Source organism: Centrocercus urophasianus, unplaced genomic scaffold, assembly GCF_019232065.1.
Source record: "Centrocercus urophasianus isolate 14NV4802_14NV808 unplaced genomic scaffold, USGS_Curo_1.0 seq_15, whole genome shotgun sequence".
NCBI classification, from domain to species: domain Eukaryota; kingdom Metazoa; phylum Chordata; class Aves; order Galliformes; family Phasianidae; genus Centrocercus; species Centrocercus urophasianus.
Window position 1 is genome coordinate 28722380 of NW_024884697.1, and position 27910 is coordinate 28750289.

General features: G+C 41.7%; 1 protein-coding gene across 1 annotated transcript in view; it reads right to left on the bottom strand.

Moving 5' to 3' along the window:
• NELL2 (neural EGFL like 2) overlaps positions 1-27261 on the bottom strand; it is a 142228-nt gene extending 114967 nt beyond the window's left edge. The window contains exons 1-3 of the mRNA XM_042816304.1: positions 27106-27261; positions 26870-26998; positions 5052-5202 (exon numbers count right to left, since the gene is read on the bottom strand). Coding sequence (XP_042672238.1) covers positions 5052-5202; positions 26870-26998; positions 27106-27160 — 335 coding nt within the window. The 5' untranslated portion in view covers positions 27161-27261. The remainder of the gene's footprint in view (positions 1-5051; positions 5203-26869; positions 26999-27105) is intronic.
• Positions 27262-27910: the final 649 nt, after the last annotated feature.

Genomic DNA, 27910 nt, shown 5'->3' on the forward strand with positions numbered 1-27910 from the left:
ATATGAGCAAATCTGAAAGGAAAATTTATATATCCAGTTTATGATTCATTCAGAATTCAGAAATATTATCTCAAGTTCATCACTTTAAAGAAAAGTATGAAATCTAAAAAGTAACTTTCATTTGCAACCAAAATTTAACCTCGGTTGTTGCAGATTCGCTTATGTGCTCTGAAGTGCCCAGATCTGTGCAAAAAGAGGATGTTTTTACTTTTACTTTCAAAAATGTGTGAAGTATATCCTGAACCACTGAACAAAGAAACACACTTTTTCCAATTTTTAAAGAACATTTTGCTTTTATTTTCCCTAGAAATTAGAACTATAAGTTGTTACGAAAACTGTGTAAAATAAAACATTAGAAAATCAACTTGTCTGATGAGTGATTATACCTACCAGTTGTTGTTGCCTCGAGCTTTTCTCACCACCATTTCCTGAAGGCAGAAAAGCAGGAGCCAGCACTGGCCCTTGTAAACTAAGAATGTAGCCAGATATGACTGCCCCACAACACAGGAGCTCAATACCTGCACAACTTTAGTGATTTCAGAGGAGCAACACAAAGCTGAAGCTAGTGCAATGGAGTCCATTAGCAGTCTTAAAATGACTGCTGTGACAGAGATCACAAGAAGTTGCTTAAAAATTGAAGGACTGTTGCAAAGAAATCCCTGGACAGAAATGGGCATATCAGAGAGATGGAAATCTGGCACGGAAGAAGCAGTTATTGAATGCAAACCATATAAATGCTTCCTTTATCTCCCTGCAGAGAAGGACCTGGGGGTTCTGGTGGATGAAAAACTGAACATGAGCCAGCAGTGTGCTCTTGCAGCTCGAAAGGCAAATGGTAACCCGGGCTCCATCAAAAGAAGGATGGCCAGCAGGGGCATGGAGGTGACTGTCCCTCTTTACTCTGCTCTTGTGAAGCCCCATCTGGAATACTGTGTCCAGGTCTGGAGCCCAGTACAAGAAAGACAGGGAGCTGTCGGAGAGGGTCCAGAGGAGGGCCACAAAGATGATCTGGGGACTGGAGCATCTCCCCTATGAAGACAGGCTGAGGAAGCTGGGCTTGTTCAGCCTGGAGAAGAGAAGGCTGCAGGGTGACCTTACTGCAGCATTTCAATATCTAAAGGGAGCCTACAGACAGGAGGGGAATCAACTCTTTGAAAGAGTAGATAACTGCAGGCCAGGGGAAATGGTTTTAAGTCGAGGGAGGAGAGATTTAGTTTGGATGTCAAGGGGAAGTTCTTTACAGAGAGAGTGGTAAGGTGCTGGAACAGGTTTGCCCAGAGACGTTATGGATGCCCTGTCCCTGGAGGTGTTCAAGGCCAGGTTGGATGGGGCCCTGGGCAGCCTGGTCTAGTATTAAATGTTGGTGGCCCTGCCTGAAATGGGGGATTTGGAGATTCATGATCCTTGGGGTCCCTTCCAGCCGGGGCCATCTTGTGATTCTGTGATTTTTATTTTCCTTCATCATGAAATAAAAGCCATAACATACTGCAGAAGACTCAGATATTAGCCTAATTCCAATGTTACCAACACCAAACTAGACTAGACCTCAGTTTTTGCACAATTAAAGCAAGTAAAGCCTATTGTTACACACAGGCAGCACTGTACATTCTAGTACAGAATAGAATCATAGAATGGTTGGGTTTGGAATGGAACAGACCTCAAAGACTATCCAGTTCCTCTGCTGTGGGTCATTCACCCTGGCCTTGAGTGACCCCAGGGATGAAGCATCCACACCTTCTCTGGGCAACACAAAACAGGATAGAGAGTAAATATTTAATAAAAGCTTAAGGACATATCTGGTTTAATGGCCACAAGCACTTTCTGGCCATACTCCTGTTGAGACTTATATTACACCTGCTAAAAACAAAGGTTTATCCTGATACTAAATAGGATCAGACTAGATGTAATATTTTTAAAACAAATTCAGGATTGTTTTTTGGTTTTTTTGTTTGTTTTTTTTTTTCATTAGATGACCTAATATTCTCTGCAGGAAAGCTATGAAATATGCAGATGGAGATAAATAATCTATAAGACTTTTTTCTTCTCCTTTGATTATCCTTGCAGGGAGACACCAAAAACAAATAGAGAGCATATGTCCCTACAGAAATTCTGTAAACAAAAATTAAGCATCACTTAAGATGCAAGATACAGAGAGCATGCTGGTTACCAATGGCAGTAGGAAGTTTTTTTTCAGCAAGATGCATTATCTTCAGTTTTCTTTATAATGTAATAACATTTATATCACAGTATTAAAAGTTTCCATGGTTAAGAGCAAAAGGGCTAAAAATGCTCAGCAATGTATCTGCAGTTAAAATATCTACAAAATGTAGACCTTATTTCAACCAGAACCCTTGAAAAATGCAGGCTTTTTGCTTTCAATTGTACTTAGACATATGAAACTCCAAGATGCAGATAAACAGAAGACAGAAATGTAATAACACAACCGTAAATATTTAAGTTCTGAGAGAAATTTCACCAAAAAAGTGTGTTGCCAATATATTAAGAAACAACAACAACAAAGGAACCTAACTACTCATTCCTAAAAATATACCAATATAAAGTAATTGGATTTTCAGAGTCCTGCTTGTTAGCCTTTTATAACTGTATTTTACATGGGTATAAGCAGATGACATGGTCCAACCAATGCAAATGAGATAAGAAGCAATATGTTTGCACGGTCACATGACCTGCAAGTCAGCACAGCTTTAACCCTTATTTTTCTTTGGTATCAATTCAACATATTCTTGTTAACAGAAGAGCAGTGCTGTTCCTTTTGTCCAGTCTTACTCACTTCAAGGACTAACTACCTCCTCAAACAACACCTCAAATCCTTTTGCAACCCTCTGATGAAAGTTCATCACACATACTCTTTGTACCTTACTATCACAGTCTTTGTGTTCAGGAGCTAATATTTTCCTCCCAGTTGACCACCATCCAAGTGAATATTCATCAGGTTTGGCTCACTACATTACAGATTTTTTTAATCTTCTCTTTCTTCATGCCATTCCCAGGAGCAGGAAAGGCTCTACAGCAAACAGTGCCTCCTTTTAGAAAGGCTATGCTTACTCCTTTTTCCAAACACTGAGTTTCACATTGATGATCTCTTCACCCACCTCTGCAGCTCTCTTGGCAGAAGAAGAGCAGCCTGCGTCCATTCCAAGACATATACCTAAAAACACTCAACCAGTACACTGTGAACTTGTTCTCAAGCACTTGAGAACTTGTTTACTGTCAGGAGCTTGCTCTGGCTAGCTCTGGAGAATGCTATCACCCCAATCAGACACATGAAAGTGATACAAACAGAAAAAGGATGGCAGAAAACTCCTTTTGTTAATGTAATAGAAGGAAATTTGAGCACTGGAACTTTGTATTTTATACTTGTCCAGATTCACACAGCCATCAGTTCCAGCTTAGGGCCCATAAACCATGAAAAATACAAGGCAGGAGCATTCCCTATGGCAGCATACATCTTCTGGGTGACAATCAGAGGTCACAATTTGCAGCAACAGCAAGAAACCAAACGTAACTAAAACTCACTTGCTTCCCCTCAGGGCAATTTTTACTCTCTTTTCCAAACTCACTAAGTTTCAGAGAGGTGACGTCTTTCCCCATCTCTGCGGCTATCCTGGCACATTGAAGTTTTGTCTCTCATTTTGAAATATAAACTTCAGTTGTGTTAGTTCTGTCAGCAGCACAACCAATCCCTGCTCTTGTAAATGTAGAAATAAGCTTAGCTAGATCACAGCTGGCCCTACAGACCAACTTCCTCACTCATGCCAAAATAAACTTGTCCGTCTGGGGTGATCTACACTTATGGTGGTAAAATCTGAATTAGAAACTCGCTATTCCCAGCTGCCCAATTCTGCCCATTGGGCATTGCTAGCTCTTGCAGATGAGAGGTAGGCAACAACTAGCAGAGAAGCCACTTGGCACAACTGTGATGCAATTTCAATAAGCACCATGCAAGAGGCATTCAAACACCCCCTTGCAGTGTTAAAGATATTTTCATACACTTGGCATAATGACCTATAAGAACATTTTCATTTTCTTTTTTTTTTTTTCCCTTTTTTTTTTTTTTTAAAAAAAAAAAAAACAACTGAATTGTGTACAATGGGACCTCTGGGAAAAAGAAAGTACAACTGGACCACTTTCCAGCACAAAGTAATTGACAACACACCTCCTAATAAGAACTTGTACACTTTAATAAACAAATAAATGAACAAACAAATAAATAATATAAGCAGATATTTTAATATGCGTGAACATCCATCTTTAGCCTATCTTTTATTTCAACTCTGAGGAGAGATCAACAAGAAAGAATTATGGGATTGTACACATGAAAATAGAAAGGACTCTGAACCTAACGCACAAATCATCTGTTGCTGGTGCCGATGACTGCTTAAGAGGTGCATATTTTACAACTCCTTTTCATTCTGCCACAGAATCATAGGGAGGTTACCTTTATTAGCCATTACTTGGAGAGAAATACAAAGAAATCTTACTCCTCCACTGGTTGTTATCCTATCAAAGAAATAATCCTCAAATGTTTGGGGTAGTTTACTTTTGTTATTTAAAGCTGACACTACTCTGAGTCAAGTGCTCAGCTTCTTGTTCTGGGCATAAGGCTATAACAGGAATTTTTTGTTTATTTTTTACAGCCCACAATGTTAAAAACTAATTGGTGAAGAAGCAGATGTATAGGACTGGGCTTTGTGAATCAATGCGACTGTGCAGATGTGAAGGTTTCACACCAGTTGAGCATCTGGTCCTCATGGTTATGACCAACGAGAGAGAACTTTCCATGCCCTCAGCAGCAAGAGACATTTGAAGAGTGGCATCTGTTCCACTTTCCATTGGCAGATTTGAACTTGTGAATTTTTATCAGTCTACACAATATGCCAATTCATTCTCTCTCTCTCTCTCTCTCTCTCTATATATATATATATACATACATTAAAACCTGCCATACAACAATTCCTTTAATTTATGTACAGTTTTTGACAGTATAAGTACATACTTCCATTAGCTAGCATACAGCCAGTGATACTTACCTGTGATCTAAATGATGAATAGAGAAAATAACCCCTGAATTTAAATGGGCTTGTTTTAAGGTCACCAGGATTGTGAATTCATATTTATTTCTCAACTTCTGAAAAAAGATTTCAGCTGTTTCTGGAGACGCCTTTACACTTCTTGAAGTATCTAAGAAAAAAATACAGAAAAAAACCATTCAGTATAAAATCTTATTTTACTGTACAATCTCAGCTCAAAAAGCTTACAAAAATAACAAGCTAGATCTGAGAAGCACAATGAACAGCTAGGCAAGAGCAGGAACAAAAGTATTTTAAACACCAGCTCTTACATGAAATGAGAGCCATTTAGACAAAAGTGTGCACATTTTCTAGGACATCCATTCTATTCTGGGTAAGAGGGGGGTTGTTGGTGACAGTTTTCTGGTGGATTTTTTTCACAACAGGCTCATGATTCTTTTACTCTCTCCATAGATGGCCAGATGGTACTTTGATATCTCATCCAAAATGAGGACTTACTTGCAGTCAAGCACCAAGAGACAACGCTGGATATGAGCCCAATTTGTGAGGCACAACCTGATTTTCTTTTCTGTGACTTCTACAAAAATGTTGTGCTTAACAGTTATGCATAATTATTTATAAAATAAAAAAAAAATTAAAAAAGCTACCTTTAGGGAAAATTTACTCAGTTTTAAGACTTATAAATGAACTTAAGCACTCATCATTTTTCAAAATGTATTGCTGCTATTAATCACTGTGTACTCCAGTTGTTTGGTATGTTACTGCTGCTTCTTGCACAGGACATCATGAGTATTTCATAGAGTAACTGCACACCCATACAAAAGACTTTGCTGTTAAAAGTCCACGTATAACCAAGGCTTAAGCAATGCTTCTGCTGAATTTATATAACATACTTAAAGAAAAAAAGGCTCAACTTCAAGCCCCCTGGAGAGATAATTTACAAAATAAGATGTTAAAATGTTAGAAAAACAATTCCCAAGGTTTTCCATAATACATTATACTGGAAAAAAAAATAACATATGTATTTAATGCATAAAATCAATTCATTAGAGTGTGTAATCAACTGTGTAAAAACTAAATCAATTCACAAGCTTCTCATCATAACAATTTAACCATCCTGCCCTAAGTCAGGGACACTAATTCAGGGACAGCAAACGCAGCAGAGAGCTTACTGCAATGGAAACATTGATCTGCTTTGGCAGAGCTGAAGCTGAGCTCTCAAGTAAGCTGACATCACTGCTCTAAGAAAGCGGTTTATACTGCAAGCTGCACTATAGAAATACAACTTGAGAAATACGGCTTGGTATTAACAGCAAACATTTTAATGTGGTTTATGAAAGAGGAATGTTTTTAATGCGTTTAAGAAATATAACAATCTGTACAAGTCAAAAGCCCGAAGCAAGCTCTTACACAGTATCACACCAAGCTCTGCATTTGAATCAGTTTTCTTAACCTAGAGGAATTAAAAAAATACATAAATAAATAAATAAAAATCAAAGATAAGAAAAGATTCTTTAAAGCATTTTTGTGAAACTTTGAAATTTCACATCTCTTCTACTGTGGGTTGCATAACTCTCTCCCTGCAGCAGACATCCATGGTATTTTAATGGAATTGTTAATAAATCATAAAGCAACTCAAATACAATTACATCAAAGCATTCATTTATAGCCAAGGGACACTAACAGAGTGGAATGACATAGGTTTGCATGCTGGAAGATGGTTTAACTGCATTAACAATTTCCAGCAATATAAACAACCTATTCCCAGCAGACCGAGCAGAAGAAGGACACAGAAGGAACATATTCTCTAATCACGATCACAAGCTGCTCATGCACTGCTGCTCTTATCAGCAGCTTTCCTATCAAAGTACAGGGCAAAACAAGAAAATGCAGATGTGAAACCGACTTAGATGCCTGCAGAACCAAACTCCTAGATGCAAAGCACATCCACATAGTCAACCCTTCCTGACTAATGAGAGAAGATGCAATGAGGTATAACAAAACTATATTTAAGTGTTTGTGTGCATAATCAAGAGTGTCTGCCCTCAGGAGCAGTCTCTGCCTGAGAGGCTTGCAGTCTCCAACCTCTCTGTCAGGAAGACCGTGCAACTTAAAAGTAAATAATGGTGGCAGAACCAAAGCCAGAATGAGCTGAGACCACTGCAGTGTGTGAAATCTTCTTGCTTACATCTTAGTTGATGTTGCTATACATCCAACAATGCTCTTCTCCCTCCACCAACCTGTCATATTTCTTTCAAACTTTCTTGATAGAGATATTTTGCTCGGCTTCCACAGATGATGGAATAACAGAAACCAAGCTTATTGTGTATGCACCACAAAGCCCTACATTTATTCAGCAAGGTTAATTCAGGTTTATTCCCCCTTGCCTGACACATTGTAAGAGTCACTAAGAGGAAGGGTGGAGAAAAAGGGCTATGAAGAGGGATTTCTACATCATCAACTCCCACCTCCCTACCAGATAGAGATAAGGACACGTCTGCACAAACATGATAGTGAAAAAGCTGCACAGATCTTTCATTCAATAGCTTTTCTGTGTGGTCATGTTAAGTCTTACTCTAATTTAGAAAGTGAGCACATAGAAGTATATAAAGGCACTGAATAGATACTATTAATTTCTTGGGTATGTACTGGAATTGGACACAATGTTTACAGCTTACCATGGCAACAGTAGGTATACCCATCAAATGAGATTATCATGGGAAGACAGGGAGACAGGAACAGGAAAAGTGAAGAGGGTTGGGGGAAGAAAAGTCAAGCAAGACAAAAAAAGAAAACATCAGAATTGCATGAAATAGCACAACTGTAGAGAATTCCCTAACTATTCTCTCTCTACTCCTATTGCCTCCACCTGATTTCCTCAAGACAATGAGGTGGCAGTATGAAGGAAGATGAGGAATGCAGAACTCCTTCCAAAGATCTGGGATTACCTGCACTGTTCTAAATCCTGCCAGGATGTCTGTGCCCCAGTTAAACTGTTTTATCCCTCTGCATCATTCGTACTTTTAATTTGTATCACACCCTACCAGCAGTCATAAATGCTTTGTGCTGAAAATAGAGAATACATAGACTACGCTTGCTTAACGAAAATAAAATTCACAAGCGTTACATTAGAAAAAAATATTAATAATATTAATTTCTACCAAATCCAAATGATATTCTCATCAGCAACAGATGAAAGAAAGTATATGTACATGTATAACCAAGATGTTATAATTGCAATATAATCAAGAGAGTAAGGCAAAAGCAGACAACGATCACAAAAGAGAATAAATGGAAGAGCTTACCCTTGGGTTGAGCTCACCAGAAGATACCAAAAGAGGGGATCTCCAGAAGAGATCCTTCCCCTCTGGTAACCAGCTCTTAAATAGGTCCAGGAGGGGTGCAGCCAGGCTCCACCCCTTCCGGCAGCACAGGTGAATTGCCTTCACCTGTGCTCCTCTGGCTGACTCAAGGCTCACCTCAGGTGATTAATCAGAGGTTCAGGCCGTGACTCAGCAGTTCCCATACAGTACAGTACAACTTCCATTATGTGAGGCCAATTCCATCTGCACACAAATTATTATCTTCCTCACAAACATTTCATTTTAACTGGACTTACTGGGAATGCATTTTGTTACAGATGGTCTGTGCTGTAGGCAGGAAACAAACCCTAGCAATTACATGAAGCAGCCTGCAGTTCTCCCATCCCTCACTGCTACTCTGAGAGACATGGGAAAAGTAGAGCTCCCTGTGCACTAGCAAGAAAGGAATCTTTTGTGAGGTCTACTCTTTCAGCCCTGTGAATAATTACCCTATCGGTAGGCTGGATGAGAGTTCTCCATACATAAAACCATAACTGGGTATTCTATACTCTCTCACTGTGGCTTGAGATTACCCTCAAAAACAGACAAAAACATCAAGACCTGAGTAGATCAGACTGGAAACCTATCTGTTAAGATTAGTGCCACATTACCTGCCCAAACACACAGCCACTCAGTGCACACAGGTCAGTTCACACTTAGCACAGCAACAGCTTGCAATTTTTGCATTATTGCTTCTCTGGTAAGTACAGCATCCTTTGCCCAGTGCAGGCACCAGGTGGATTTCTTGAAAAAAAGACCACTGAAAGGTCCTTGAACTATCTTTTTACACCAATGCAACAGTGCAAATCTCTCATTTCAATTACCTTTGAACACTAGTGGTATTTGCTTGATAGATCACCAACTGTGCTCAATAAATACAAACTCAAGATTGGTCTTGACATTCGGCTTCTACTAATCATTTTAAGTCTGAAGGGAAATACTTTTCGGGAGCTGGACTTCTTCCATAATAGCTTGGAAAATCAAACTGGTGCATATCAGGCAATAATTTGTGGTTTCTTGACAGTTGCATAAAATTCTCACGCTATGAACATTTTTAATACACAAAAACAATGGCCTAAACGTTTTGACATTAGAGTGTAAAAATATGGAGAGAACTATTCGTGTGAATGAGAAATATTTCTCTAGTTACATCATTTTTGCTTTTCTAGAATATGTCATTTGTTTGGTTCGACCACAGCATAACAACCTATGTTGTTAACACTCTGTTTTTAATTTCTAGAAGAGTGAGTGAAAAGTAATAGACAAAAATCTAATCTCAAAGCAGTCCTTGCACTCCTCGGTCTATTTGAAAGTTATAGCATGAAAATGCCTTTAGAAGGAATAATACTTACGTGGTGACACGCATAGCTGATTTGAAGCATGCAAGTTAACAAAAATAATGAAAAGAACACAACAGACTGTGAGGAAGGGAGGATGAATATGCGACATTCACATACCGTGGTAGGCAATAATAATGATTTACAAATTCAGCAGAACTGATCACCTCAGGATTAACTAGAGTTAATTTAGCTAGGTTTGCATGCAATAATTGAGGAGAATTTACAATACTAGCAAGGATGCAAACAAACAGTAGGAGATGGTTGATCTTCAGAACAGCCAGCTGGGAGGTGATCAGCTGGCAAGCTCTTTAACATCTGACACTGCAAAGCAATTTAACACTCCATGAAAAGAACCACTGGCTGGAGGACCTGAAGAAACTCAGGCATTCAGACTGCCTTTGCTCTGAGTTTGCAGCAACAATCACACAGTCACATTTAGGACAAGTTTCCTTCTCTCATATGACTGCACTCAGAGCTTTTGCAAACACCAAAACCACAGAAGGGTTTCCTAAAGGTGTTAAGCGTAGACATTGTTATCACAGTCATGTTCGTGGGGTGTCAGTTACCACAGTATATCCAAGACAGTCTAACTTTTAACAGTACTTACTCCACGGGTCCAAAGGCATTACTCATCAGTCTAAACTGGTACAGCAGAAAGAGATGGAACCTTTTAATTACTTAAATAATTGATTTACTTTAATTCTTGCTTACAATTGCATTCATGCAAACACATGGAGAACCATCTCAGGAACTGATCCAGCTATCACTAACCCAGCTTCCCCCATTATCTAAAAAATGTGTTGGAAACAACCAGGAACAAGTTACTGAAGGTAAACAAGAAAACTTCCATACAAACCACCAGCATCCTATCAAACTGCACAGTAGAAACTACATTCAAATATGGTTTAAAACAAGCCATTATAGATGCTTTCCAGTTCACATTAAAACAAACAGTTATTAAATGGAATGGATAGCTTGTCTTAGCAAAGCGTAGGCTCTTCAGTTTCTGAAGTGCATCTAAAGCTAAACATACAGGATGAGTTAATTATAAAACAAACTCCTATAGAAGAGCCTTTGAATGAGGCTTTTTAATTAATGGAGCTCCACAGTTTGTTTTTTGTACACATAATCAGCTTTTAATAGCAGCATCTATAAATCAATTCTACATCTGACCGTAGGTTTGCTGAACTACCCAAATTTAATTCCACTTGTTTGTGAGAAAATGCAGAAGTGCTGCAGGCTATGAACACTCTCAAAAACATAAAAAAGCTAGCTCAATTTTGTTTCATTTTCCTACACAAGTTAAGATCAGCATCACAAGTATAATTCACATTGTAACACTTCTCTTTATTAAAATTTTTGGCTAATCTTTTTCTCAGCTGGGGATTTCACACAGCTTACAAAGGGCAACAATATCTCATACTGTTTACCTTACATTTTTCCTTTACTTAAGTAACCAATGTAGGCTAAGCTACTCTCAGCAAATGAGACAGAATGGGAAGCCAGTCCCAAAGTAGAATCTTTACAAGGTTGAAAGGGTACAATGGGTTTTTAAGTGCAGCACAGGGTATGCAAATTCATGAGCTGCATTCCTGTTACAATGACTATAGTGAAAACAGAATACAGAAGTAGAACAATGTTTATTAGGCCAAAACACCACAATAGCATAATACAGTTTAGCAATTTTGTGGGAGCATTGATTAGTTTAGCTTTTGTGTGTATGCATACACATGTAGCTTCAATGGAAATAAATAGGAGGCATTACTGTTGGAGTGATCTACAACAGATACAAAGAGCACAATGACATTATTTGATAGAGCAAATTCTCAGCTACAAAATGCTATTTTTCAACATTGTCACCACCATTAGCTCTGCATTTTCACCAGTGATGATAAGAGCCTGCATGCTGTGCTCACAAGAATCTGCACCAGCAGAGCTGACCCACTTTCACAGCTGCTAGGATGGTGTTGTTGCTGCCCACACAGTTCCTTTTCCTTGGCCCAAACAGATGGCAGTCAAAACGCATCAAAACTGGACTATACAGTGGGTGTGGTGGAACAGCCCAGACAAGATCGGCAGTGTGTTCCATGGTCCTCAAACTGGAGTTATTGTGCTGCAAGAGAAAGGTCACTCTCTTCTCTGATCTAACTCTGGAAGTTTGAGCCTTCATCTTTGTCAGCATCACAACGTAGCTGTCACTTCATCCACTGAGGGCTGTGTACTGAACTTTTTTTGATGGGGAATTCACACATTGCCACTGCAGAGACAGCTGTTATGACTCCAGTTCATAGGGGTGACACCACGCCTCATCACCAGTTATGATGCAATCCAGAAAACTGTCCCTTCAGCCTCATATTGATTCAGTAAGTTCTGAACAACTTGCATATCATGTTCTTTCTGTTTCTGCGTGAGCATTCATGGGACACATCTGGACCAAACTTGATGATATTTCAGCTCTTCCACCATTGTTTCCAATACACTGAAGACAATATTCAGCCCTATACACAGTTCTCTGGTCCTAATCTGCCAATGTGCACAGATAAGCTGTCACATCATTTTGTGGTGTGCCAGCTATACAAGGGCATCTGGAATGTGACTTGTCTTTCACGTCACTGTCGCTATTGCAGAAACTCACTACCCACCACCTTGCTATGCTCACATCCACTGTTTGATCTCCATTAACATTCAGCAATCATCAATGAATGTCAATTGATGCAATTCCACACCTTTGTTCATGCGCACTTCCATGTCAGACATCATTTTGTCAGACTGCCCTTCTGCTGCCTTCTGTCACACGGCAACAAATTGTAACAGAATGTTGGTGGGAAAGTTCCGTTACTGCCATACCACCAATATCTGCCTCTGACATCATGGGCCAACACAATAAAATAGGAGGCATTATTTCTGGAGCAGCCTTCATGTTATGAGCGTCTGTACCTGACTCTTTGAACTGCCAGTAAGATACCAGATGATAAACCATTTTGAAAGACTTATCACAGAATCATTTGGACCAGAAAAAAACCCTAGGATCAACACAGTTTTCCTACACACTTGCTCATTCCTCCAAAGCGAGTGCATGGCACTTCCATGTTTGCAAGTTCTGATGAACGCTATGATTATGGTCTAGCTGCATGTCAGAATCCAACCAGGTATGTATAGAACTCATGAATGGAGGAGTCCAGAAAATATCCCTGATTGGTATAATGATCCTGAATGATCAGGGTTTGGGATTCCTTACAGACTGCATCTACTTGTGTAATTTAGACACCACTGCAGTTATCACCATCAACATGTCTCCCTTCTCCTCTCCATTACAGAGACAGCTCTACAAAAATGTAGGCAGGAAGAACTGCAAACAATGGGAAGGAGAAAAGCAGAAGGGAAAATGCACTTAAAATGAAGCTAAACAATTGACACAAAAACTCAGTTGAAGCTGAGATAAAAACAAGGGGAGAAATGTCACAGCTTATTCTTGGAGCATTTGGAAAGGGCCCAATTGCCTTTGCTTTGCAATTTTCTCTATTCGGAATGTCAACCACAGCTTTGGTAAGTTACCCAGCAAGGGCTTCCCTCCAGCTTCAAATAGGCAGACCTATAGTACACATGCCAAGACTCACAAGTCACAACAGACTGATGTAGGAGAATAGGATATGTTTCTGAACGCATATGGTTTTTCCCCACTTGTATTGGCTGTTCATGCTGATATCCTCAATAAGTGTCATTCATACCACTTCTGGCCAAAACTCTAGCTCACCTACAAGCTACATACTTGTGTGACTAAAGCCTTTTTGCCACTGCTGAGAACACAAAGGTACTCTGGGATGAGATAGGGAGGAAGGTACTTAGAACCTGGACATATGTGCTTGAACGCAACTGCAATGTTCCTGATCCCAAATAACCACATCATTGTCAAGCACCTAACTTGCCTGTGTAATCGGGAGTTGTTCACTTACACAAGTAATCACGATTTCATCCAAAGAGCTTTGTTTGTAATTTTTTCCCTATGGCCAAAGCCCCCAGGCAATATTTGCTTGGTTTGTTAAGCTTATTTTGGTTTTGTTTTGTTTTTACTTTGTTGTTATTCGCTTGTTAACTACGTTACTACGTTAACTACGCAAAAGGCAATGAAAACTGAACATATTAAATATGGGGAAAAGCATTCTACCTGATACGATGGAATGGGCCACCAGATCTCAGTCATTCCTGCCAGCTCCTGATATGGATGTCTCTTCAGGAAAGATTTTGTAAATACAAGACTATCTGGGGCAAACAGTGGCTGCAATATACTGTGCATTCGCTGGAAGTTGACAACAATACCACCAAAAATCTGTTTCTGTCTAGAATCATATGGCAAAAGAGATTATTCAATTCTTGTTTGAGAGTGCTTATACTAGTAGCTGGGTGAAGCCTCTGAGCTTACTCACTGGCCATTTGTAGAAAACAAGGAAAGCCACATTGAGCTGAATCTTTCTATGATGCTGAGCTTACTATCCCATAGCCTGACCACAGACTTCCCTTGCTAAAATAGCCTCCTTTGCATCCTTAGGTGTCTAAAAAAAATTGTTCAATGCTACCTATTGAGGTACAGTCAAGCTTTTTCAAATGTCACCAAACCCCTGAGATGATCTTGGAATATGGGCTATTAAACAGTTCCTTGTAGTACAACCATGTCTAGTTGCAGAATGGGGAGGATGGATCCTTCTTTCAACCCCAGCCACCTACTACACAAGCAGAGTCCAGCTGCTACTCTGAAGTTGTGGAATTAATAGTGCAGCTGCTCAGGAGGATTTCTCACCTAGATATAAGTCAGAAAAATGTTTAAATGGCAATGAGCTTCAGTGTGCCAATAGTTTCTGATTTTTATACTCAGTAGGCAAAATGTAAATAAGGAAATAAATACAGTCAAGTTCTAGTGAAAGGATCTACAATAGATATTTCTAACAGTAAAGGATGAAAAAGGGTGATAAATCAAGATGTAGGAAAACCTGGACCTTACATTACTAGTGCTCCAGATAACAAGTCTATATTCTTAGCAGCAGACTAAAACTGCTGATTTGCTTAAGAAACAATAGAGACCCCACTGTGAAAACTGTTTTTTTTTTTTATGGAAACACCTTCCACCAAACTGACAGAGAAAACATCAGTGTGCACTCCTGAACACTTCTGAAAGGAATATGAGTGGTGTGCATCAGCACAGGGGGGTTGCCATACAAGAGTATTATAAGGAATTTTTAAATGCATATATGATACAGAAAACCACTGTTCCCTTGCTTATGAGAAATACTATCTCCTTCATTGTAACTATGTCATCATGCAAGGCACTATCACCAAGAGAGAGTGCTATTCAGTGGGGACCTATTACATGATAACAATGTGACAAAGATAAAAGATGACTTCTGCTCATCATGGAAATCCTACTCATAGGAAAATTAAAATGTGTGCTGCACATTATGCATTGCCACGGGTATTTATTATTGCAATGCTTTCTAGTGATTTATAGTTTCTGGGTTATCAATTATAAGCTGCAATAGTTTCTTTAATTACTACTTTTCCCTACTTTGTATTCCACTATTACTATCAATTCATCTTTAAATTCTGAAGACTCAGTATTTACTGCCTTGTAGTTAATACCAGATGCTGCTAGTTACAAAGATACTGTTAAGGATTTTTAGGTCCCATACCACTATAAAACCTATCATGTTTGAACAAGAACACAGAAGTAGTGCAGAGTGGGATTATTTCTATCTGCTTCCTCAATTTAAAGCAGGTTCCAGCTACATTTAAAAGGCAGCAGCTAGTATAGCTTTATAAATAGACATGTATATATACATGCACACATTCACACCCCTTTAGGCACAAAGCAGCTTTCTAGAAGTTTTGAGAACACCTTGAAACCTGTAAAGGAAATGAAACCTGTCTTATTTTCCTTGCTTCTGCCATCTGTGGCACATGCACCTAGTTATGTTCGGCTGCATGCTGTTGTATGAGCACACTGTGTCAAAATGACCTAACAACAAACAAAAATATCACACCAGGTGATGCTGTTAACAGTGGGACACAAGCTGAAGAGCACAAGAATATAATGCATCATCTTCCAGCCCCATTGGTACAATAATAAGGGCATGACACACATGAGAACTGCTAAAAGACTGCATTTACTTCCAGTCCTTAGCCATATTGCATGGGCAGAAATTGAAAAGTTATGCAAGTGATGTCACGGGGTGGAGAGGAGGAAGAAGCAGGGCTGTTAGCCTTTCCCAAATGAAAAAAGCAGATTACCAAAGATAAGCAAAGCCAAATGAATTGAAAATAAAGTACAACATCAGTAATAAACCCCACAAGCGGATGATGCTGGACATAGATCAATCCAAATTACAAGACCTCCCCTCCTCCCAGAAGATATGACAACTCAGGCTTCTCAAATATATCATATTCCAGTGGTGAACTTGGCCAGCACCTGGGGCACACCTGAATTAGGATCATGTTTGGTGTAAATGCTCCTGCATCCTCTGAGAAACACACTACAACTCTGCCTCACTCAATCCTCACTGTGGTCAACAAGACCTACCCATAGTCCCTGGTTCAGTCATTTTGACTCAAAAACTCCTTTCTTGCGACCCCTTTGCTGCTCCCAACACGGCACCCAACATTTCACAGAATCATTTAGGTTGGAAGGGACCTCCTCAGATCATCTAGTCCAACCCCAAGAGTTTGCAGGTGCCCTAGATGATATTAGCTTTTTTCTATATGAAGAATCTAATGGTTTATCACTCTTTGCTATGGTTGGGAGCTCTCATCCTCTACGTCTGGCTTCCTGGGGTATAATTGTTTTCACACTCTCTTTTGGGTTGATTGCCTTTGGCTCACTGAACTTCTAAGCATTATGGCTGAATTATTTCCATACAAGGCAATGGTAAGCTTATGAAAGCATTAATATGAGATCCATCTTTTTCCAAACCACCACAATGATCTGATCTGCACAGAAGACTAAATTCTGACAGAAGAATGGTCAACAGCCACCAACTTCAAGATTTCCAGAAAACCTGAACCTTCATCTCATCAACAAGGCCAGCACAGCTTGGCAGGCAGAGGGAATGAAGCCACCAGCAGTAAAAAATTGTATCTGAAGCATGCCAGAGACATCCAACAATGCTGTTGCTAGCCACAGGTCTCTGGCAGTGGCCTGAGCAAACAGCAGCAGATGGGAAGGGAAGACAGCGGACAGAGGAGAATTTGGGTTCCAGCAGGAACAAGGGGGAAACACCAGCTGGGAGAGGGTGTAGTTGAGGGGAAGAGAAGAGCACCAGACCTTCAGTCTTCCTGGCATTCTCAGAAAAATCACCACTTTCCTAACACCTGTTTTCATGCCAGGTAAAGGAAAGGTTAGAGGGAATTTGAACTGGGGATGCCAAGAAATACCACACACATAGCTCAGTTATGAGGAAGGCAGGCAAACAGAAAGTACATAAGGGATTCAAGCTACAGCTCCCAGAGTTCTCAGGAAGCTGAAGAGGCTCAGAGTTCAGATTCTCCTGCAATAATTTTCCTTTTAAACCAGGTATTAATGTAATCCATGCTTCTGTGAATGCATCTGCTAGCCCCAGTGAATTAGCTACAGATTTTACAACGCCTGCACAGTTTATTAACTTGGTTGGGTGAAAGTTACAAATGCTTCCAAATCCTGACTTCCTCACTCTTGGTTTGTTTCAACCAAATACCACTAAAATATGCTCAAGTGCAGTTTGAGGGAGAAATCAAAGACACCAGATTGATTTTAATGACAATTAGGTGTCAGATGCTGTACTGAGTCTTTGGAAATCTCTTCCTGCGCTAGAACAACTCCACCAAAACCCCAGATTTCCAGAGTTTAGGTAAACATATCAGGTAATCCACTCCATCCTTGACATACCAACTGGAAGTCACAAATGACTACTACATAGATAATACTCCCTAGACATTTTCATCTAAAACAATCTTCTACAAAATCAAGAATATGCATTTCCACCACCTCTTTTCAGTAGCTATTCCAGAATCTAAATTAGTTCACTGCGAATGTTTCCTTTTAACTGAAATCCTCCCTACTTATATCATTATATTACTCTTAACTCTACTTTTTTGAATACTAAATAATTCCTTCATTCTAAACCTCAGAGAATTTTCTAATATCAGACACTTATCATATAACACTTTTGTCATTGCTCGGACAAGCACTACACATTCAGTTTTTTCAAAGTCTTCTTTTGTAAGCCAGCCCTTTTCACTGTATAATCAGGTTTTCTGTTGTTCTCATCACTCCCTCAATTCATTGATTTTTTTTTTTTTTTTTTTTTTAAAAAAAAAAAAAAGAAGCCCGGAGTGAATACAATATCCCAGACATAATCGCAGTGTTTTGTTTTGTTTTTTAACAGAATAAACCAAGCTCTCTTACTGGCATATGCTCTCCATATATACGAAACACTAACAGTGTATGCAGAAATTCTTGAAAAAAGTATTGCTGAACAGGTCCAGATGTATTTCCTCAAGTTTATTCCACCTTGAGTGCATGTTGAAAAAAGGCAGGGTTCAGTTACAAGGGATATGAGCCAGAACGACAGGAAATCTGAGTTCCTTTGGGACAGCTTTGGCCCTACACAGCAGTGCATGTTTAAGGAGTCTTTAAAACACAGATTATTGACCTATAAACACAAAAGATTCTTCGGAATCTCTCTGGATTGTTATGCAACTGTACATGGAGACAGACTGTCAGACTTCCAGCCATGGAACTGAGGCTACTAGATCTCTCCTTTCTGTGACTCTTCGCAGAATAAACATTACGGATGTTACCACTGTCTAATTATCCTTACACAGGCATTTACGCTGACAAAACAGTCTAAACATTACACTAACAAAGTGAACAACTCCAAAAGTAGAGGTCTTTTTTCTCACTACACTCTCTCTGCATTTTTAGAGAGGGAAATTGCCACTTAAATTCCACTAAAAGAGTTCTCAGTTATGGATCACTAGCAATATTGATTGTAATGGCTCCTTTGGAAACATTACAGTCTATTGTAGCAGTGTTGTTGCTGCTGCAAATATGTTAATCAGCTGAAACCCTTTTGAATATTGTCTTCAGAATTCTTTCAGTCTGCTCATCCCTTATACCACGCTCCTTGCTTTAGCACCTTCCAGCATGCAGAGATGGGAGTGGCATCTCCCAAGACCACAGAGTCATAGAACCACCAAGGTTTGAAAAGACCTCCATTATCTAGTCCAACTGCCTACCTGCCACAAATATTTCCCCACTAAACCACAACCCTTAGCACCACATCTACACATTTCTTGAACACCTGCAGGGACAATGACTCCACCATCTCCCTGGGCAGCCCATTCCAATGCCTGATCACTGTTTCTGAAAAGAGTTTTTTACTAATATCCAACCTGAACCTCCGCATAAATTGAACCCATTCCCTCTTATCCTACTGCTGTTACCTGGGAGAAGAGCCCAACCCCCACCTTGCCATTACCTCTTTTCAGGGAACTGTAGAGAGCAGTAAGATCTCCCCTAAGCCTCCTCCAGTCTATACAGCTCCAGTTCTCTCAGCCATTCCCCATAAGACTTGTACTACAGACCCCTGTTTACCTGAGCATTGACCAGCACACCCAGGTCCATTTCTTCCACACAGTCCTCCAGCCACTCTGCCCCAAGCCTGTAGTGCTGCCAAGACAAGATGGCACAACCCAGTTTCCCACACCCTCATTTTTCCCTGAAGTCACAAGGATCACACACACCAAAATAAAGTATGCACCAAGAAGAGAAAAAACAAAGAATTGCTTAACGTAGCAAACAGTGAAAACAAAACAAAAACTATACAATTCTTGCATGCTGAAAATGGCTACATTTTTTTCCACCCCAAATTGCTAAAACATTGAGACAGAGGTTATGCCAAAACAGATGGACAGAAAAAAAAAAAAAAGTAGTGAAAAATAATCATTCATCCCCTTATTCTTCACTCCTGCTCAGATCTGCTTTGGAAGTTAAGGTGAGAGAACACATCTGCTCTGGGTATCTGCACCCTGGCACATGGCAAATCATGGCAAAATTCAGGAACTGAAGAATGACTACATGGAAGTGCAGCTTCCCATGGCTATTCTATATAATCTTTGCTCTCATCCACTGGTTTTAAATAACTTACGAGCTCACTTTCGATGCCTCCCCAAAGATGCAGCTAAGTTAACCAATCATGGAGATATTTTTCCAAGGCAGCATCCACATACTCCAGAGAACATAGGCTAGATGAACACAAGCAATAGAGGGAATGTAGAAAACCTAATTCCCAAGTCTCACAAGCAAAAGTCTCACAACGGTTGTGTGAAAATGAGAAGATACAGACATTGAGAGTGATCTATGTGCTGAAACGTATGGGAAATGCTGCTGTCTTCTCTGAAACCTCACTAAAGAACAGTGCTGCAATTATGGGTGGGAGGGGGAAGCAAAAAAACATTAAAAGAAATCACCCTAGCTGGTGTCGGGCCTTATTCTTGACTACAGAACTACATCACAGTAAAAGCAGTTACATAAGGGCAGCAAGAACTCATTATTCCATGTCATGGCCCCTTCACACCATGTTCAGCTTTCAAGCGCAGAGAGCTGAGCCCTAGGATAACACCAGCCACAGCATGGGGATTGGACTTGTGATACATCAGAAGCAGTCTGACCGTAAATGTAAAAACATGCAGCCTCGCCCTGTTATTAATGAGTATGAATTGTTTGGAGTGATACCGAACATCAAAACAAAGCACAGTTACTTGAATTAACCTCAGTAAACAAGCTGTCATAGAAAATGCAAAGTTTTAGACGATTAGTATTGTCCCAATAGAAAACAGAGCCCCACAGGCTTCAACAGGTTGCAGGTATTAGAAGCAACCTGACTGTGAAGAACAGCAGGTCAAAGAAGCCCATGAGAACATACACAGTAAATCAAACGTTTCTCCAACAGGAATCAAATGCTTTGTCAAATGCATAGGTAAATATGTGCACTCATCTCCCTGCAAAAGCTGAAATAGCAGGAGGGGGGGAGCTTTAACCATCCCAATAAGCCCTTGCAACATTGTGGAATCCTACTGCTTAGCACAATACCCCAAGGAACCTGGGCAGGTAAGGCACAGAGCTCTCATCAGCAACTGTGTGTCGGCTGTAGCTTCTTCCACAACCCATACTCTTCAGAACTTAACAGACCAAAAGGTGCCCAGAGTCCACATAAAAACACATGGCACAAGTACATCCAGGAGAGGAGGGAAAAAAAAAAAAAAAAAAAAAAAAAAAAAAAAAAAAAGCTATAGAGAGAATATTTAGTTTCTGCCTTTCTGCCTATTTCCCTTCTCCCCCAAAAACTCACTGTAGAAAAACAAAGAATACAAAGGGAAAAGAAAGCTTCATGTAAAGTATCTTCTCCAACAGTTGAAATCACATCTAGTAGAATGCAATCACTTCTACAGCCATAGTTAAAATAGCTTTACTGCTCTACAATTAGATGTTCACAACGCTTCATATGCCTGATATGCATTCTCAGCAATATTATTTGCTTTCAACTTTCAGCCTTAAGACAGTTACAGTCCTTAAGTGCTACAGGTCAAGTTATCAGTCACTCAATGTAATTTTATATTGGCCATGCACTAATGACTAATTGCAAGCTTTTCTCCAGAAACCTGAATCTGCAGCATAGCAGGTCCCCATTCACACCCCATTTCTCAGCCCTATTGTATACTGTACTGACATTACAAGCATCAGTCATAAGTCAACACTGCTGAAGCCTTGTTCTTCCAGAAACTTCCACATTATATTTTACAGAGAAGCCAGCTTGGCACTATTTAACTTACAATGACAGTAGACATATTCATGATTATTCAGCAGTTAAGAATGTATATGGTTAAGAGGTGGATAGGTTGATGATAGTTCTGTGTGGACACGGCACTAGGGAACCTGGAAGATCAAACTGATAGCTTAACTTGATTACCTCCTTACTAACAGTGCTGATGGAAGCAGGAGGATGGTAAGCATTCAGCTCTTCCCTCCAGATGAAGGGAGTGCCTTCCAGCTGCAGCTCCTACTCTGCAGCTCCAGCATTAGCAGCCCAGCTTTCCAGGGCTCCCTCCATGACACCCATCCCAACCTCACAGCACAGCTGACCACAGCCTTGGCGGTGCCAGCCCACAATAGTTACTGCTTGCACAGCAGCAAAGAGTTGCAGAGGTGACTTGGGCACATGCAAAAGGTGTAAGGGGACAGAGGGCAGCAGCGGGACAGCATACCCTGTTGTTCCAGCTACACCAAAACACAGCTGTATCTCTCTGGCTACTGAGTTGTCAGAGAGTAATTGCTTACATCAGATATTGAAAGAAACTCCACCACTTACTAAAATGAAAATGTATTATCTCAGCTGTAACCAAAACTAAGTGCTGAGGGGCCTTCTTTCTCTCTTCAAGACATGCTGGGAATTTTAATTATCTACAGATAATCCTCATCTGGAGGTCCCACATTTCGAGGGTTCAATGATTCTGGGAAAGAAACCAGATTGCTCCAAGACAGGAGAGCTGCAGGCAGGTACTCACTGCAGTGAGCTGTGCCAGCTGCCAGCAGAAGCACTCCCTCCCCCAGCTCTGTTCAGGCTCCCCTGGGAGATGATTCAGGTCTCTGGGACAGCTGGAGACAGGGTTTTGCAGGGGAATCTAATCCATGTCACTGTAGCCAGCCAGGCTAGCTGCTGAAGATGGCTGACTCTGCCATCAGCAGATTAGGGGATGCTCATATGATCTCTCGCATAGGGGAAGTTGTGGGGACAGTAACCTCTGGCTCCTGGGCAGCAGAAAGCAGCTGGGAACAGTAATATTTTCAGTAGGCTCAGCTGGAACCAGAAAAGAGCATCTGTCCATGTTTTCAACGACAGGTGGCAAGGAAAAAAAAGTGTGTGAAGTGCATAGCTAACCCCAACCCTATTTCTATAACGAGAGAAAGTTTACTGACATCTTGCTTTAAAGCTTTATTTTTAGCTCTTTCATTTAGTAACGTTCAGAGATGGTATTACAGGCCAGAACACAGTGATATTTCCAGAAATACATAAGGCATATTTATACCTAACAATAATGTCTTGCTGTCATTTTCACAGAGTGGGCTAATGATTGAGTCATGCAGCAATATGTAAAAATCATTTACACCATGAGGAGGTGCATTTTAGTGTTGCACTTCTCACTTCATCAGCTGCTTGTACAAGCAAGACCCAATTCAAACACCAGCAGCACTGAGTCCTTCCATGCACCGCTCTGACAGATTAAATCATTCTTTCAGTGTTTTAAAGCACATTATAATCCACAATATGTTGCCTCTAGGACTGTCCCTCCTCATCAGAAATATCTAAACAGTGCTTGTAACCGTATCAATAGTTCTATAACCTGACCAGTAAAGAAAAATCACATCTGTTGAATGATTTCTGAGCTACGCATTCGGATACACAAGCTCCCAGATTTTCATGACCATCGTGCCCTTTTTACATTTTCCTTAAATAAATGTTCCTGTGCTTGTAACCATCTGACTGCACTGTTCTGCCCACGCTTTTCTGAGGAGCACATACACCTTTGATGTGCATATATTCTCTTCATACATTGCTTTGCTCCCATTTTCACTTTTTGTGCCTATTTTCACTTGATTTACTGTGTACCTTCTCTACCTTCTGCTGCTCCTGGTGGTGGTGGTAGAAAGATGTCTTTTTCTACCCAGTACTGCATGAGACAACAAGAGTCCAATGTATAGTATTGACTCTCAACTGTAAACCAGCTGGTTCCAGTGGACCAGAAGCATTGCCAGAACATCAGAACAACACAGAGTCTAAAGAGAGGAGGGAAAAATCCCAAAGCAGAGAGCCAGAAGGAGACCTAAGTACCTGCCCATAGTTAGATTCTCACATCTGATAGCACTATTTCCTATTGCAAGTTGTAGCACTCAGTGTCACTGAGACTTGGCACGTGCTGGAGTTCACACCGATGCTCAAGCCAGACAACACCAAGGCCAAACATGTCTGACACATCCAAAACCCTTTGTTGTTGATGCCTGCAGCTCTTCAAGTGTGCATGCAAGGCTTGAATATGCCATGAGGGCTCTTACAGCAATATTAACTTTGTATTTGAATGGAAAAATGGCAACGTTCACATTCATCTCCACCTATCACCTCAAATCGTATTAATGTAATATATTTATAAGGAAAGACTAACAATTAGTAATCCTCAAAAAGAAATTCAAAGCCTTCTTCAAATACATTTTACCCACTCCTTTGATTTGGGCTTTATCCTGAATGCCATCCCAATTCCTCAAAGCAAAAACCAAGGTATTGAGAATTTCACTGGCTTGCAGAAACAGTCATCACCAGAGGAGGTGATGGTATAGATTTGACTTCTGTGCTCTGACCGGAAGAGCAATCATTTTCCTCTCAATATACTTTGACATCATAATATCTGCTGTTGGCTAGGAAGTGCTGGCAGATGTTCATACCTAACAACAATAACAACAATAATGTTTTGGAAGACTTCCTCCTGCTTTCTATTCATAATTGTAAAATGTTCCAGTGTAGCTTATGGGAAGATACAATTACTTTGTAAATCACTTTCCTACAGAAAAATAAAATCAAATACCCACTGCTATGCAGACTATACCTGCATTCTGGTGCTGCCAACCCATACAACCAAGTAGCATCAGGCACTTAGATAACTTTACAACGTGCAAATCCCCACTGTGCATCTTTGAGTTACCTGTTGACAACACAGCCTGCCACTTCTGTTATCTTTCTAAAATAAAGAGCAGCATTTAGGCTTCCAACATGTGTTAAGTATATAGGTAAAGCTTTATAACAGTTAAGAACATGCTCTATCAAAAAGGCTAACATGTATGTTGTACAAGAAGAGATCTGTCTTCCACAGAAAGAAACCAAAAGAAAAAAAAAAAAAAAAACAAGTCAAAGCTTAAAATTATCCATCCATGAACTAACTCTGTATCACCTGTTTTGTTTTTTTTTTTTTTCCCCCCCCCAAGATCAAGATTCCCCAAGATTTGGGTTATCAAAGCTTTAGCTGGAATATGGAAAAAAAACAGGCAAAAATAAATATGAAGTCAACGAGAACATATTTCCAGTTCACACACCACAAATACATATGTTAAGAGGTGAGCATTGCAGCAATGCTCCTACAGCGTCAGCTCCAAGAGCAGAACAAAAATGACTACATGGACCAGTGGTCTGTTGGAGTAGGGCAAAATCTGTATTTCTATAGGCAAGTCAGAAAAAAGAACATCTACCTGCCTTGTTTAGGCTCTGCTTTGTATAATGATATCAGAGTCCAGTGCAGTAACAGAACTCTATTCAGTCCTGCAGGGCACTGAAGGATGCTGAGTGCCTTCAGCCACCATCAGACTTCAAGGTTTTGTCCACTTCACCTCCTGATTCCTCTCAGGGAAAGAAGGGGTTTGTGTGAAAACTTAAACTCTTGCCTGCTTTTGCCACAATTAAATTGGCAACCTACTGCATACACTCATACTTAAAAGAAAAAAAAAGAGGAAAAAGCTTATTAAAAATCTTCAGTAACCAACAGTGATTTTGTCCTAATGTTGGAATAACACACAACAAGAAGAGTTCCTCTTACACTGCTCTAATAATATCTAGGCTAAAGTCATTGGGAGCTTTGGTTCCCCCACTATAGAATGAGGGGCCCTCAACTTCCCTACAGTACCCTAAAAATTAGGGCTCTTTTAGGATGGGCAGCACACACCACACAAATGCATTGCCGCGCTGAGCAGCCACCTCTCACAGAAGGCAGTTCCGAAGCTGCAAGCCCACTGCTGACGTTCGTAACAGCAGCTTATGCGGGTGCTGCCGAACGCACAGCCACGCACCTCCACATTCGTGTCCACAGTGACACACACTGGCTGCGCACGGAAGGACACGGCTACAGAGAGCCTCGAAAGAGAGAAAAAGAAAAGAAAGCCTTTGGCAACCATTAGCTGCTGATAAATTACCTCATTAATGCAAACATGAAAAAGAAATTTCCTTTCCAGATCTTATCTCCCCTTAATTATAACTCTTCTATAGGGGGAGCAGCCTCTTGCCTGTTGCACCAGGAATTGTTGCAGATGAGTGCTGATGACCTGATGTGATGCCAGGAGCCAACACCAAGTCCCTCTGCTTTAAAAGTACAGCTGATGCAGGGATTGCTCCTGCTCCACCAGGAGCTGTGCTCCTTGCTCTTCTTTAGCCATGTTTCTCATGAGCATTTCATCATCTTTCATAGAGGAAACTTGTTCCTAGAGACCATTTTTAGGCTTTTTTTTTTCCCCCCCGTGAAGATGGAGATTTTTTCCTGAAAACATTCTTGACTCCAGCTTCATTTAAGGCATCAGTACATTATTAAAGTGGACACTGAAAACGAATGAGTGTAGGTATCACAACCTCTGCCAATAAATCCTGTTTTCACTGAGAATTACTTCCCAGACCTATGCGCATTACAATATAGGGAAGCGTAAGTATTTGGAAGAAACCTCCTAGCCATACTTTGAATGCTGGAACAAGAGCACCTCATTATTTCTATTCCCAACAGAAGAAAGAATAACCACAAGCACTACAAGGAGCCCAAACTCAGCCTTTGTTTCCCACGATGTGTACAGCACTGACGCTCACAGGGGCCACTTGGCCCTGGTGAAGCTGCAGTTTTTATTTCCAGCCATCTGCCTCTCTCCTCCGGGGCACTTCCAGCTCAGCATTTTGCTCAATTCGCGTGAAACTTTCAGGGAGCGCTGCCTGCGCTGGAACTGGGGGATGTTCAGCGCTTCCCAAGTAAAGCAGAAGAGTGGGTGGTGCCATTATTCATCGCTGCACCCCACGACTCACAAAACAAGCCATCTGCCATCCCCGTTCCTGCTGTACTTTAATTAAGCGTCTCCCAGTTAAAGGAAGGGGGGGAAAAAAAAAAAAAAAAAAAAAAAAAAAAAAAAAAAAAAAAAAAAAAAGGAAAGACACAGAAAAAAGGAGGGAAAGCGGGGCTGGGGGTATGGAGCAGAGGACCGGCAGGAGGGGAGCGGTGCACCAGAGCCGCGGGGCCGTACCTTGGAAAAGGAAAGCTTTGCTCCCGTTGTGCAGCCCCGGCACCTGGCGCACACCCGCCGCGGAGCCCGGCAGCCCCAGCTCGGACAACACGTCGATCTGCAGCGAGGGGTCCACGCCGAAGCCTACGACTGACCCAGAGAGTGCCGTTAACCCTCCCGTCGCCTCCGCAACTTTCCGCCGGGACCCGGCGGCGGCCGAATCCCGCACCGCCCGCCGCCGCCCGGCCGCCGCCTACCTGGCCCCAGGCAGAGAAGAAGGCAAAGCGTGCCTAAGCCGAAGCCGGACTCCATGGTACAGCGATGCGCTCAGTCCATAGTCCCCCTCCTCCGGCTGGTGCGGGTGAAAAACCTCCGGGGCAGAGGCTGGACGCCTCCCCGCCTCTCACCGGGAGGAGCGGACCCCCCGCCGCCCCACAGCGCGCATCACGCCGGGCGCACACAAAGGCGAGGGCGGGGGGCCGGGCGGGCAGCGCAGCCCCGCGCCGCCGGGCAGACAATGACCGGGCTCCCGCCGCCCTGCGAGAGCGGCCGCCGCTACCGGGAGGCGGTGCCCGAGCCCCGCAGCTCCAGCCCCGCCGCCAGGCGCAGCCCCTCGGCCGCGAACCGCAGCCTCTCCCCGGTTCCCGCGGGAACGTCGCTCTCCTTGCCGCCGTCCGGCGGGGACGCGGAGCCGGCAGGAGGGGCTCCCGTTTATCCGCGGCCGCGGGAGCCGCCCACCGCCCCTACCGGGCCGGGCCGGGCCGAGGGCGGCGCCGCCTCACCCCACGGAGCCGTGCTGACCGGGGGCGGCGGGGGGCGGCCAGAGGGAGACCCTCGGGGCGCTCCCGTGCTGCCGCCCCGCTTTATTTTCGCCTGCCCGGGCCGGAATACCACCTCCGTCCCATCTCGACGTGACACCGTCCGGGCGGAGGGGAAAGATAAATTCGGGAATAGGGAGAAGGAAACGGGACGTGTACGGAGGTTGGCGGGGATCGCAGCCGCTCGACAAATATCTTGCTCCCCAGCTGTGACATTTCCATGGCTCTCTTTGGGTGAGGGGCG